The sequence below is a fragment of the Geotrypetes seraphini genome, chromosome 3 (genome assembly GCF_902459505.1).
Source record: "Geotrypetes seraphini chromosome 3, aGeoSer1.1, whole genome shotgun sequence".
NCBI classification, from domain to species: Eukaryota; Metazoa; Chordata; class Amphibia; order Gymnophiona; family Dermophiidae; genus Geotrypetes; species Geotrypetes seraphini.
Window position 1 is genome coordinate 248456787 of NC_047086.1, and position 15229 is coordinate 248472015.

A 15229-nucleotide genomic window follows, 5' to 3' on the forward strand; every position below is an offset into this window, starting at 1 on the left:
TTTGGTCAGCCTGCATAGTTTTATCTGGAACTCAGGGCTGTCCCTGAAGTGGCTCACCTACTGTTAAATGGGGCTTGAGTGCAGAATGCTAGGCGCCTTTAGGAGGCTCGGCGGTGTCTCACAGGGTGCCGGCTGTGTCTTCGTGGCTCTGCCTGTCCCAGTGTGCATCCAGTAGTCCGCAGGGGTGGAGGTATAGTCAGACAGAGGAGTCTGACTGGAAGCCCAAAGATTAACTTTGAGGACCAATTCCCAGCATTGTGGCAGTGAAATTCTCATACAACTACTGTGAGAGAGCTGAGAGCAGGTTTGTAGCATGGATCCTGTCTGGTCACAGTGAGTACAGGCTGACAGCCTGTGAGAAACATTGGGGGAGGTTGGAAAAGTAGGGTTTTGAGTGTTTCTGGATGTTCCTTTGTGTTCCCCCCTCCTGAAAAACCCTAAAGTTGCCATTTCTCAAGTTTAGGAAATGTGCATAAAATCGTGATTTTGGTGCAGATTTTGTACCGTGGCCATCTTGGATTTTTAGAAAAATGCTGGGATGTAGTCCTTGGGCTCTCATGTGAATTGTTGCCAGGATTGCACAAATTTAGCACTTCTAAAGCATTTTTGTGCCGCGTGGCGTAAATGTGTGTGTGTGTGTTGGGGTGGGGGGGGGGGGCTGTAGCATCTGGCTAAGCTTCTCCCCTGCTGAAGCAGGTGACCAAATGCTCAGCTAACCCGGCAGGGCAGCTGGCATTGCTTTTGGGGCTCAGCACAGCTTGTTCTTCTGTCAGCCAGGCTGCAGACCTCCCCGCAGCCTAAGAAACACATTTTTAAGTAATCTTGGGGGGTAAGTTTATACCCCAGGAACCGGACACCTTTTCTGAATTATTAAAAAAAAAAATCAAGTGTTCTTTCCCTGAGCTGTTTCCATTCGCCTCCATATTCACTCTTAGTGGTGTGGTGCCTTTGGGCATATTCTGAACTCAAGGACTTAGAGGCTATGTCTCTTATTGATCCCTTGTTTACTGGTATAGCGTTTCCTGGGATGGGAGATCAGGGACTATATGCTGGATCTGCGGATCCTTCGGGTGCCTTGGATCCTGGTATGGATACTACGGATGAACAAACAGTGGAGATGCCCAAAGAAAACAGGTGAGCTAGTGTAATTCATGGCTCTGCTTTATTCACTCTGTCTCGACATGTACCAGTACGGGTTTTGGCTTAGCCGGCCTGCATCAGGAGTCTTATATTTAGTAGAAACTCTTAATAAGGATTATAATGCACCTTGTGTGATAATAATAATAATAACTTTATTCTTCTATACCGCCACAATCTTGCGACTTCTAGGCGGTTTACAATCAAGAGAGCTGGACATTCAGCGAGTTACAATGTGCAGATAGAGGAAATACAGAGTGCAGAAACATTTACGAAGCAAAATTATAGATATACAATTTGCTGAGCGAGAGTATAAGGTATACAGATTGGAAGAAATTTCCAAGTGGGTCTGTTAGGAGAAGGCCGTGCAATTCAAAAAGTACAGCGAAAATTACGATAATAATTTATATATATCTTAGAACCAAGAGTTCTATGTGCAATTTTGAAAGTACAGCGAAAATTACGATATGATAATAATAACAATTTGTATATATCACAGAACCAAGAGTTCTATGCGGACTTAAGAGGGGAGAGAGGAAAAGAGTAAGAGGTCGGGAGGACTGTTATTGAGGAGAGAGGGAAGAGTAGGTCAGTTGTTCAGGTATTTCAGGAACAGGTGTGTTTTTAGGCGCTTCCTAAATTCCTCGTAGGTAGTGGGCGAAAGCAGTTGATCTAGGTCTTTACCCCATAAGGCTGCTTGGTGTGAGAGAAGGTGATCATGGTGTTTTTTCAGTTTGCAACCTTTAACTGGAGGGGAAACGAAGTTTGAATGTGTGCTTCTCTTATGTTTCTTGGTGGAAAAGAAGAAAAGGTCAGTTATGTATTCGGGGGCTAGTCTATATAGTACTTTGAAGCAGAGGCAGGCAAATTTAAACTTTACACGTGCTTCCTTCGGCAGCCAGTGCAATTGTCGGTAATAAGGTAAGATAAGGTGATAAGCATATAAGAGCTTAGGTCGCACTCCGATGGTGAAATTCTGATGGCTTCACCATCGGAGTGCAACCACTAAAGACTGCTGTCAGAGCTTCACCATTGGAGTGTGACCTAAACTCTTATATGCTTATCATACAAGGTGCGCTATAATCCTTATCAAGGGTTTCTACTAAAGATAAGATTCCTGATGCAAGCTGGCTAGGCTGAAACGTACATGTTGAGTCATAGAATGAATAAAGCAGAGTCGTGAATTACACCAGCTCACCTGTTTTCTTCGGGCATCTCCACTGTTTGTTCGTTTGTGGTTGACTTGTGGAGGTGGTTCTTCTGTGCTGTATGCCTGTGGATACAACGGTCCTGAGCTCATTTCAGTTTTCAGCCCTGCTGGACCTTACTGCTGAGTCTTTGCAGGAATTGAACTTTAGCCTGTTCCATCCACTTCTACCTTCTGGCTTTGTGGTGTGTGCTGACATCTGGATATGGATGTTCTGGTCTCAGAGCAGTTTGACTCTCCGGAGGATTATCTGCAAATTTCTAGAGCTTTGTCATGCTTGTTTCCTCTGGCACATGAGTGTCAGCAGCTTTTGGGTTAGTCCAGGTGGATTCTTTGGTGGTGCAGGTGACCAAGTGCACCTCTCTTCCCAGTGGAGGTGGTGTGGAGTTGAAGGATATGCAAGACCACCGTGTGGTTGTGGTCCTCAGGAAACCTTTTGATGCAGCTATTTTAGGTATCAAAGCTGCTTTTGCGACGTCTTTATTTCACGCGCCTGTCCCTCTCTTTTGCGCACACTGGAGAGTGAAGCGGTGGATTCCCCTCCTCACCTTCTGATGGCTGGAACGGCTTATATGGTGGATGCCTTATATGATCTCTTGAGAGCTTTGGCAAGAGTGTCAGTGTACTCGCTCTCAGCCGTTAAATGCTCTGGGTCAGACAGTGGGCTGGTGATTCCACTTCAAAGACAACATTAGCTAGACTGCCTTTTAAGGGGCACTTGTTATTTGACAAAGGCCTGGATGAATCATGGATTCTGTGATGGAACGTCACCCTAACACCCTGCCTGAGAGTGAACCCAGACCTTCCAGGGTTTCTGGTTGCTCTAATTTCGTGGCTCACGGTGCTCCAGACCGTATGTGTCTGCCACATCACAGAGATTTTTACAGAGCTCCCAATGATGATATGACGGCTATAGGCATTCCCAGCCTTCCGCCTCCTGTTCTGTACCTCCTGCCAGAAAGGCACGATGCCACAAGGCCGAGGGATGCGCCTCTGTGAATAGGGGGCAGGCTGTCAGCGTTTCTTCCTGCCTGGATGTGCCTCCCGTCAGACCAGTGGGTTTTGGACAGTTTTCGGTTGGGCTACATGCTGGAATTTGCCAGACCTCTCAGAATGCTTCATGTATTCTCCTTCAGGGCACCTTGATAAAGGCGCTCAGAGTTCCGGCAACCATTCAGCGCTTGCTAGATGTTCAGACTTGAGCTGCTGCCGCACAACCTCTCAGTCTCAGGCAGATACTGTTTGCTTTCTCGTGCCAAAGAAAGGCTCAGAAGATTGGAGGCCTATTCTGGATCTTCAGTACATGCATGCGGCTCTCCAGATTCCCTGCTTCTGAATGGAGACCGTGGCTCCAGGGTAGTTTCTTGCCTCGCTGGATTTCACAGAGGCGTATTTGCAAATTTCTGCAGTTTCATGTTCTGGAACAGCATTACCAGTTCTTGGCCTTGCCCTTTGGGCTGGTGACAGCACTCGGACCATCACCAAGGTAATGGTGATAGTAGCAGCTTACCTGCAAAAGATGGGCCTACAGCAGGGGTGCCCACACTTTTTGGGCTTGCGAGCTACTTTTAAAATGACCAAGTCAAAATGATCTACCAACAATAAAATTTTAAAAAAACACAACACACACTGTACGCATAGAATTGTTAATTATCATTCCTATTCCGGGGTTTTTCCAAAGAGGTCATAGCAGATGACTCTATGCACTGTCACCTCAGTAACAACCATACAAAAATAGACAAATACCCACCCCCTCCCTTTTTACTAAACCACGATAGCAGTTTTTAGCGCAGGGAGCTGCGCTGAATGCCCAGTGCTGCTCTCGACGCTCATAGGCTCCCTGCGCTAAAAACCTCTATTGCGGTTTAGTAAAAGGGGACCATATTGTAAAATATAGAGAGCAGATATAAATTCAGACACATTTTGATCACTAAATTTAAAATAAAATCATTTTTCCTACCTTGTCTGGTGATTTCATGAGTCTCTGGTTGCACTTTCTTCTTCTGACTGTGCATCCAATCTTTCTTCCCTTCTTTTAGCCTGTATGCTTCCTCTCCTCCTGACCTCATTCCCCCCCCCCAATGTTTTCTTCTTCTCTCCCTGCCCTCTCTTTTCTTTCTCTCTTCATGCCCCCTTTCTTTTTTTCTGTTTCTCTTCTGTCTCCCTGCCTGCCCTCTTTCTCCCTCCCTGCCCTCCCCCAAGCCACTGCCGCTGCCATCGGATAACAGGTCCCCAAAGCCGCCCGCTGCCGGCCAAGCTCTCCTTGCTTTGGGCCCACCAGCTTTCCTCTCCCCGACGTCAATTTTGCCGTCGGAGAGGAAGTTCTGCTGGCCAGAACTTCCTCTCCGATGGCAGAATTGACGTCGGGGAGAGGAAGGCTGATCGGCCCAAGATCGACCTATTGGGAGAAATGCTGCCGGGTCCTGCCTTTGAGGAAACAGAAAGTAGGCAGGACCTGGCAGCAAGAAGAGCAAATCGCAAGCTTCACTGACCTGTCTCCCGCTTTAGCCCGCAAACGGGGCTCTAACATGTGCGTGCCGGCTTCCCTTCTCTCCCCCCCCACCCGGACATAACTTCCGGTTTCAGAGGGAAGAGAAGGGAAGCCGGTACAAGCACACGTTAGCCCCCGGAGCCTAAATTCTCCAAGCCGTTTTTTTTGTTTTTTTTTTTAAATGTTGAGCAGCAGAGGCAGCAGCAGAATTCAGGAGCAGGCCAGTCAGGAGGGGAAAAAAGAGAAGGGAAGAAGGGAACCCGCTCTGCGATCGACTGGGGTCGCCTGAGCGATCGACGTGTTGGGCACCCCTGGCCTACAGGTTCATTCCTTCTTGGATGGATGGCTGATCAGAGCTCCCTGTTGGCCGAAGAATGACACATGGAGGACATGGGCTGGATTGTCAACTTTAGGAAGAGCCATCTGACACCCACACAGTCACTGGAATACCTGGGAGTTCTCTTCGGTATGTCTGTGGGCCATGTCTAATTGCCAGAAGCTCGCAGATGGAAACTATGTGGCCAGATTTCTTCTCTTCTGGAGCAGCCGGCTACTTTGGTGTGGGATTATTTTCAGGGTCTAAGATCCATGTTTGCCACTCTGGATATAATTCCTTGGGTGAGGGCGCATATGCGTCCTCTTCAGCATGCCTTATTCTTTTGCTGGGCGCATACACCAAAATGCCTTGCAGACTTGTCTGCCATGGACTCTGGAGGCCCAAGCAAGCATGCACTGGTGGCTTCGCCTGCAATTGCTCTGCAGGGGCGTACTGTTCCACATTGCCTCCTTTGATGTGGTAATGACGGATGCCAGCCTTCAGGGCTTGAGAGCCCATTGCAATTGTTCTCCTGTTCAGGGGCGTTAGACACCCTCTCAGAGAAAGTGGTCCATCAACAAGTTGAAGCTCCGGGCCATTCGTCTGGCTCTGATGAGATTGCAGAAGACTCTGGAGGGCCAAGTGGTCAGGGTCTACTCTTACAGTGGAATGGCAGTAGCCTATGTCAATCGCCAGGGAGGAACCAAAAGCACTCCACTGGCTCAGGAAGCCCGCCTTCTTTTTCTTTGGGTGGAACGTCATCTTCTGGCGCTGTCATCAGCACATGTGGCAGGGATGGACAATGTTCAAGCAGACTTCCTCTGCAGACAGGTTCTGTATCCAGGCGATTGGGTCCTGTCTCCAGAGGCATTCCAAGCAATCGTGAGGCGCTGGGGATGGCCTCACTTTGACCTCAAGGCCACAGCTAGAAACAAAGCGGTTTGCTTCTTCAGTCGACAATCCAAGGCTGGAAGCAAAGAGCTCGACTCTCTGGTGCAGCCATGGCCTCAGGAGATTCTCCTATATGTCTTTCCTCCTTGTCCAATGTCGGTCGAATCATTCAGGCCATGTCATTCTGGTGGCTCCAGATTGCCTTGCAGACTGTGGTACGCAGATCTGATGCATCTGCATATGGGTCGCAGCCTTCGGCTGAGCACTTATCCAGACCTACTCATGCAGGGTCCAGTTGCCATGGAGGATCCAGGTCACTTTACTCTCACAGCATGGCTCTTGGGCATGCAGCCATAAGCATAATAGATATTATCCCAGGACAAGCAGGCAGCATATTCTCACATGTGGGTGACGTCATCTACGGAGCCCCAACGCGGACAGCTTTTCAAGCAACCTTGATTGAAGTTTCAAGCTTGCTATGCTGCACCACGCATGTGCATGCCTTCTTGCCCACTAGAGGGCGCATCCCCACCTCGTGGTCCTCAGTTCCATAGCCAGCAAAGAAGCCATCCCCGGGGAGGAGGGCGGGTTGTGAGAATATCTGCCTGCTGTCCCTGGATAACACCTGTTACGGTAAGTAACTGTGCTTTCTGTCCTGGCTTGGAGGTCACATGTTTTTTGAATAGCAGGGTTTTTGATTTCTTTTCGAAATGATTTGAAGTAGGTCGTTGTTGTCCATATTCAGCTCCAATCTTGATGATGCTCGCTTTTCTTCAGGATGATTTGGATAAAGGCCTTATTGTGGCTACTCTGCAGGTCCAAGTGGCCAGGCTCTTTTGTTTTAGATCCCAGGACAGTCGGTCCTCATTGGCATCTCATCCTGATGTTGCTCGATTCTTGAAGGGGGCTCTTTGTCTCAGACCACCGGTTAAGCTTCTTTTCCCTTCCTGAGACCTTAACCTAGTGCTGTCTAGCTTTACCAAGGCTCCTTTTGAGCCCCTTCAAGATGCTTCCCTCTTGGACTTGACACTCAAGACCATTTTTTTTGGTTGCCATTACTTCGGTGCGTCATATGTTGGAACTGCAGGCTTTGTCTTGCCGAGAACCTTTTCTCTGGATTTCAGAGGCAGGGGTTTCTCTTCGGATGGTTCCTTCCTTCTTGCTGAAGGTTGTTTCGGCTTTCCATGTTAATCTGGAAGTGTGTTTGCCTGCCTTTCAGCTGACTGGTTCCAGAACACAGGACTGCCTGTTGAAGAAACTGGAGATGCGCAGAGTTCTTCTGTGTTGTTTGGAGGTCACTAACGAGTTTTGCTTCTCTGACCATCTGTTTGTGCTGACTCATGCTTTTAAGCGGGACGCTCCCACTTCCAAGGCCATGATTTCCAGTTGGATCCATAGGGCCATTTCATCAGCCTATCTATTTCTGGGACACAGTCCCCTGTTTCCGTTAAGGCACGTTCTTTCAGGAGTGTGGCTTCTTCATGGGCCAAAGCTAAATCTGTCTCTCCTGAAGAGATTTGTAGGGTGGCAACGTGGTCTTCTCTTCTCATGTTTGCCAAGTTCTACAGAGTGGATGTAGCTGCAAGACAGGAGTTGGCTTTCGGGTCCTCAGTCTTAAGGGTTGGCATAGCAAGCCCACCCTAGCTATTTGGGGGACTGCTTTTGTACGTCTAGAATGTCTCGCCTACTACACTGTAAAAAATAGATTATGGGCCAGATTCACTAACCTACTCAATCCGGGCAGGTCCAGCGAATTCAGAAAAGTGAAATATGCAGATGGGGGCGATAGGAGGAACGCCCCCATCTGTCTGCCCGGATCGCTGGTGTGCGATCCCCGGTCATGCACAGATCATCTGCTTTCCCTGCAGATGGTCTGCGCATGCGTTTTGTGTCTTTTTTTTTTTTTAACTGCTTTTTATTTTCGGGCCCGACTCTCCTGCTCCTATCTCCGGTGGTGGTGGCAGCCTCTTCCCTCCTTCCCTGCAGTGCGAGCCCGCGGGTTTAGAGCGGGGCTGCCCTGCAGCGTGCAATCCTGTATTAAACCCGCGGGCTCAGACTGCAGGGAAGGCAGCAGAGATCAGTCTGGGCGGCCCCTAGATGTATGCAGCATAATTGTTTGGGAACTTCAGGGCGCATACTGCCCTTTACTGGAAACACGCAAGGTTTACTTTATAGCGAACTGGGAGCTCTCTCCTTGGAGATTTTTTCAAAGATGGTCCTACAACATTCCTGAATCTTCCAGGCAATACTGGAGAACCCCCAACACTTGAAAACTGTCCGATTCACACAGGCACTGATCTCCCCCCTGCCCCAGGGCTTCTGCAACCTCTGAAACAGACAGCAAGATCGGGGCAGCAAAGAGCAGGGCAGAGGTGGCAATAGAGCAGGAGAGTCGGTAGAGAGCTGTGCGACTGGTCCCCAGCAGTCGCTTTAGAAGTTGATCGGCCAGTCCAGTCGAATTGAGAATTTTGTGTAGTGAATCGCTGCCTTCCTACTTTTGAATGTCCCTCCCCTCATTTGCATGCGTGGATCGTAGGATGGTCGGTAGAGAGGTAAGTGAATCGGGCCGGAGGGAAATTTGGTTGCTAAGGGGTCGCAAACCGATCGGTACACGATCGGTTTGCTTTGTGAATCTAGCCCTATGTACTTACCCTGGTAAGCTCTTTTCCAGTAGATAGGTGAGACATTATAGACTCCCCGCCCTGTCCTTTCTGTGCCTGCATACAGTTTTCAGTTTGTTTATGCTTCTCCAAGCTGATTTTTAGATGACTGTCAGCCCTTGGGGGCTGAGAAGAATTTGTATATATGTTCCATTTATTGGGGAGTAGTTTCTGAGTTCCTTTGATGCTTGTGTTGGCGGTTAATGGTACTATTTACTTACCTTTGAGCAGAATAATTTATTTTGCCTGTTGCTACAGGTGCCTCTACTTCACAAATGTTGGGTGCTCCTCAGTGCTTGGGTACTAACTGTAGAGGGTGCTAAACTGCACCGTGAAGTACACCAGAGGCAGAGTGAAAAATTTGTAGTGGATTCCTTCCACAGCATTCGGGTATGGGGAAATAACCCAGCTGTCTAGAATGACTCGCCTATCTACTTGAAAAGAGCTTACCAGTGTAAGTACAAAATCTCTTTTTTTTTTTTTTCTTGCATTGCAATCTGCAAGACCTTCCCTTTAATTCAAATTGGACCTTAGTAATGATTCTTTACCAGCAGTCAGTGCTATATCACATACTATCCCTGTTTTCCCAGGGAAAAAGCGCACTGGCACTGCAGTTCGACTTGAGCAGTGCTTTCGACCTTGTCGATCATGACCTCCTGCTTAAGTGCCTTGATTCCATCGGCATTTCCGGACAGGTACTAAATTGGTTCACGGGTTTCCTAAAAAAACATACTTACCATGTCTACAGCGAAGGAACCTACTCTCAAGCTTGGTCCAATCCCTGCAGAGTGCCACAGGGCTCCCCACTTTCCCCCTCACTCTTCGATATCTACATGGCATCACTGGGGAAATATGTTATCTGATTTAAAACTGAAATCGTACGTATACGCGGATGATATAACAATTATTATTCCCATAACCTCATTGACCCAAGAGACAAACAACTTATCTCATCTGTCTTTACCAAGGTTGAACATTGGACTATGCACTCCAAACTAAAACTAAGTCCAAATCCCGAATAAACCAGGATTTTCTTGGCAAGTCTGAGCAGCTAGCCTTGCTCTTAGGTGTGTAAAGTGTACAGGAATGATGGCAAAAGACGCAAAATGTTCCAAAAAATGTATTAATTTTATTTATTTCCTTAACAACTATCAAAAGATTATTTGCGCCATTGGGGGTCTTTACAGAGGCCAAAATCTAGCATATCTAGCAAAGAATCCCAACCTATACTTCGTTATTCACCAATATATATCTTCTATCCAATATGACATCATCATTTGTCCACCAATCAACCAACAGAGGCTGTCCTTAGGTTTGAACAAAGAACATTCCTTTTGATATAGAAGAAAAGTTTCACAAATCATATTTTTGTTTATATTAATTTCTAAATATGCATAAAACATTATTACATATCCAGTGCCCTTTTTGTCATTCTCAAAAAGGTGAAATCAAACCACTTGTCTGTCAGACGACACACTTGCTTTGGAAAACTGACAGTTTCAAATTTCACTGACACACAGACTCAGAAGACCCAGACCCCCCCTTACTGTGAATTCCTATACTGTGCCTCTAGGGAGTTTCCATGGTAACAGTGTTCCTGGCTCTAACTTAACCATTTCCAGATGTTGCGTCTTAGGCTTCCTTTAAGTTTCTTACATCTTATATATGTAAAACATTTGAAATTAAATACAAATCATTCTCTTACACATCATTCATACCACATATCACACACATAATCACTCATGGGATCCCATCACACACACATCCACAACACGGTATATTGCATTCATAAGATACATATAACTATCTGTATTCAAAAATGTGAAACCCTATATCTTCCACAAGCCAGACTGAGAGGTCTGGTATTAATTAGAGCCATGAGGCTCAAGGTGGGAAAACTTAGAGAGAACAAAGAGAGACAGAAAGACAGAAAACAAGATGGAGTCATTAATCCCTCTAGAAGTATGTTACGCATTACCTGATTCCCTCTATGGTCTGGCTTAATAGCAAAATACATAAAGAGAATATTATCATGCTTTTCCTTAATATTAATCTGTAATGTGTTTTTCTGGCCTTGGCTACATCCATATTCAGATTTTCATGCACCCACTTTTCTGTACGCTTCTATTGGGCATGTCCTTAACTAACATATGTACTTCTAACTAATTTACCCAGAACCATACGAAAAGCCAGTGTTTTTGTAGAAAAAAATCTAAAAAATACTTGCACCATGTCCTGCACACTATCCATTCCATTAACACATTATAGCGCCCCCTACAGCCCACGAGCGAGTGCCACTCCTCAAGTCTCATTAACAAGATTGTGAACACCTCCTTGAGACTAAATGGATCAGACTACCCAATTAATCCTACAACCAAAATCCTTGGCGTCACCCTGAACTGAAGCTTGACGTTTCAAGATCACACTAATGCTCAAGTCAAAAAATGCTTTCTCACTCTATGGAAACTTCATACCATTAAACAATACTTCGATTTCTTTTCCTTTCGACTGTTGGTTCAATCCCTGATCTTAAGTACCTTAGACTACTGCAACATTATAAACTTGGGATCTCTCAAAAAAACATCAAACGACTGAGAGTCGTCCAAAATGCTGCAGTCCGTCTCATTTATAGCCTCAAGAAATCATACCATTGTAAGCCCATATTACAGAAAACTACACTGGCTGCCTGTCGAAGCAAGGACCATTTTTAAGTTTGCTTGCCTTTGCTTCAAAACCATGACAGGTTCATCCCTAACCTATCTGTCTCACCAATTCGAATTCCCAGGCACAACTAATACATGCAGTACCTACTTGTTCGCTTTTCCATCCCTAAAGGGCTGCACCTACAAGAGATACCTCGACAGAACACTATCATTCCAAGCAGGCAAATGGAACAAATGTTTAACCAACTTCATCTCAAACACACTCTCATACCAAATGTTTAGAAAGTCAATAAAAACCTATCTCTTTGACAAATTTTTCTGACCTCCACCTCAACCTGATGTACCTCAACCTGATGTACTTCCAAAACACTTCCAGATAAACCTGACTAAACTTAACAAGCCAATGTAAATTCGAAAGATCGCTGTAATGTCGCTGTCTGTATACAGTCTCTTCCCTTGTAAACCGCTTAGAACTGTTTGTGGTATGGCGGTATATAAAAATAAAGTTATTATTATTATTATTGTGTTTTAATAATTTGTGCATAAACTTTGGGTTGTAGGCTGGAATCTACCTTTTGGAAGCTGGCATAAGCAAACCAGAGTTTCTGAGTGAAGGAAATGGAAGGTTAAAAAAAGCTTGCCAGCTGATTCAGAAGTTGATGGAAAAGTTCTATCATTTCTCAATACCAGGTAAGAAGGAGCAGTAGAAAAAACACGCTTAGGGATTCTGCTGCTTCAGTAGGTAACAAGTAAGCACTGCGGAAAGTGGAGGACAATTTTTTGCTGTTAAGACATCAATATAGAAAAAAAATTATAATAGAAATTGTTTTCATATTACTAAATAACTACTCAGCTTCTCATAACAAAATGTTAGTTTTGTTTATATACTAACAATTGTGATTATCTTCAGTCCTCATTATTAAAAACACCAGAGGTCCCTATCCCTATATGTTGTTAAAGCTCTTGGTACAGGTAATTTGTTTGCTTACTATAGTTCCCTCGGATTTCTAGATAAGGCAGAAATTATTCTCCAAGGACAAGCAGGCATAATATTCTCACATATGGGTGATGTCATCCATGGAACCTGGTATGGACACTGTGAACTGCACTGTCACTTTAAATTGTTAGGTAGTGACCACACTGCGCATGTGCAGATGCCTTCCTGTCCAATGTTGGCTCATGGGGCCATCGGTTCTTAGTGTTCCACTGTCTAGGGATTCTTGTCAGCGCATCAAACATAGAAGTCTTTTTTGAGCCTTCCCAATTTTATTTTTTAATTCTTTACTTCATTATTCTACTCAAAAGTATTTCCTGATACCGAAAAAGCAAGAGGTCTTCGCCATATTCTAGACCTCTGAGGCCTAAACAAATACTTCATGTGCAAACAGCATACAATTCCTCACGGATGGTTAAAGCGCCTCAACTCGCGAGTTACTTGCAGAAGACATCAATCATTTTCTTCTCTCTGCCCCCTTGTCTCTCTGTGCAGCACCCCCTCTCCTACTACTGTTTATTATTTCTATAGTGCCACCAGATGCACACAGAGCGGTACATTAAACACAGAAGAGACAGTACCTGATCAAAATAGCTTGCAATCTAATTATGCTTGCAATCTAGCTTGCAATCTAATTATGAAAGACACATTGGACAAAAATGGTGAATCAATATATGCTGGTCATGTCACATAGAGAATACAAAGGGAGAAGAGGTAGAGAAGATAGGGGGGGGGCTACAGAGGGAATGACAAATGTGGTACTTTACAAATGGGTAGGGTTAAGACTTAAATGCAGTTTCGAAAGAGTGGGCCTTCAGCCTTGACTTGAACACCACCAGAGATGGAGCCTGTTGTACTGAGTCAGGCAGGTTGTTTCATGCATATGATGTAGCAAGGCAGAAGGAGAGTTGTTTCTAGAGGAGAAGGGTACAGACTAGAGAGACATGCCTGATGAACGGAGTTCCTGGGGCAGAGTAAAGGGAGAGATAAGAGAGGAGAGATATTGAGGAACTGTAGAGCGAAAACACTTGTAGGTCAATAAGAGGTTGAACTGTATGTGGAAGTTGACAGGGAGCCAATGAAGTGACTTGAGGAGTGTGTGTGGTGGTGGTGGGAGGGAACATGAGTATAATGACGATGGCGGAATATGAGGCATGCAGTAGAATTCTGAACAGATGGAGAGGAATTGCTGAGTGGAAGACCTGCAAAAAGCACGTTCCAGTAATCTAGGCAAGAAATGATGAGAGCATGGATGATGGTTTTGGCAGCTTGTTGAGAAAGGAAAGTCCAATTTTAGTGATGTTGTATAGAAAGAAGCGACAAGTTTTTGGCGGTCTGTTGGATATATGAAGAGGAGAGAGATGAGTCAAAGATGACCCTGAGGTTACAAGCCAATGAGACACAGAGGATGATAGTGTTATCTACTAAAATAAAGAATGGAGGAAGGGGAGAGGCAGGTTTAGGAGGAAAGATAAGGAGTTCAGTCTTGGTCATGTTTAAATTTAGATGACGGTGAGACATCCATGTAGCAGTGTCAGACAGGCAGGCTAACTCTCTAGTCTGGGTTCCCTTAGAAGTTTCGGGCATAGAAAGGCAGATATGTTACCGGAAGCCGTGTGAGGAGATTAGATCACCAAGGGAGGAAGCATAGATGGGAAAAAAAGAGGAGGTCCCAGGACCGAACCCTGAGATACACTGACCAATAGTGGAATGTCAGCAGAGGAGGATCCTCCAGAGCATACATTAAAAGTGTGATGGGAAAGACAGGAAAAGAACCATGAGCTAACAGAGCCCTGGAATCCATGTGAGGACAGCATATTGATGAGTAGGCGATGATCTACTGTGTCAAACACTGCAGATAGATCAAGGAAGATGAGAATGAAGTAGAGGCCTTTGGATTTGGCCAAGAGCAGTAATTGGAGACTTTAGCATGAGTGGTTTCCATAGAAAGGAGAAGGCAAAAGCCTGATTGAAGGGGGTTAAGAATATCAAGACAACGGTGCTAAACCGCAAGTTCAAGTAGCTTGGATAGGAAAGGGAGGAGGGAGACGGGGCCATAATTGGAGGGGCAGTTAGGGTCCAGTGATGGTTTTTTGAGGAGCGGAGTAACTATGACATGTTTGAAGGCATTGGTACAGTCTTAGTGGAGAACAGTAGATTGAGGATATGGAAGATAGCAGGATAGCAGGGATGACGGTAGGAGAGATGGTAATCAGTAGACGGGTGGGGGTGTAATCAGGAACAGGTAGTCTATTTGGAGGTGGAGAGAAGATGTACAGATTCCTCCTCCATGATTTTTGAGAAGGAAGAAAAGGTGGTGGGTCGGTGGGGAGAAGGGAGAGGCAGTGGAGATTCGATCAAGATCTTAAGGTTAATCTTATGAAGATTGTTGTGGAAGTATTCAGCCATGGACTGGGGAGAAAGTGAAGGAGGAGTCAGAAGTGAGGGCACTTTGAGTAGAGCGTTGAGCATGGTAAGGAGACGATGAGGGTTGGATCCAAGAGAATCAGTCACGCGGAAACTCAGAGGAGACATGATAGAGACTTACAAGATCATGAAGGGCATAGAGAAGGTGGAAAGGGACAGATTCTTCAGCCTATTGGGAGCTACCAGAACAAGAGGGCACTCGGAAAAATTGAAAGGGGACAGGTTTAGAACCAATGCTAGGAAATTTTTCTTCACTCAGAGGGTGGTGGACACCTGGAATGCGCTTCTGGAGGATGTAATAGGACAGAATACATTAAGAGGATTCAAAGAGTGATTGGACAAGTTCCTGAAGGATACGCGGATTGAGGGATATAGATAGAGACAGAGATAGGATGATGAAGGGATATTGAAAGGTTTTAGACAACGGATCACTTACAGGTCAT

The 15229-nt window shown here is 45.5% G+C and overlaps 1 protein-coding gene across 3 annotated transcripts in view; it reads left to right on the forward strand.

The window, feature by feature from the left end:
* SHPRH (SNF2 histone linker PHD RING helicase) overlaps positions 1–15229 on the forward strand; it is a 299247-nt gene that overhangs the window by 31434 nt on the left and 252584 nt on the right. For all 3 annotated transcript variants that reach the window (XM_033937312.1, XM_033937311.1, XM_033937310.1), the window contains one exon: positions 11926–12055. In XM_033937312.1, coding sequence (XP_033793203.1) covers positions 11926–12055 — 130 coding nt within the window. The remainder of the gene's footprint in view (positions 1–11925; positions 12056–15229) is intronic.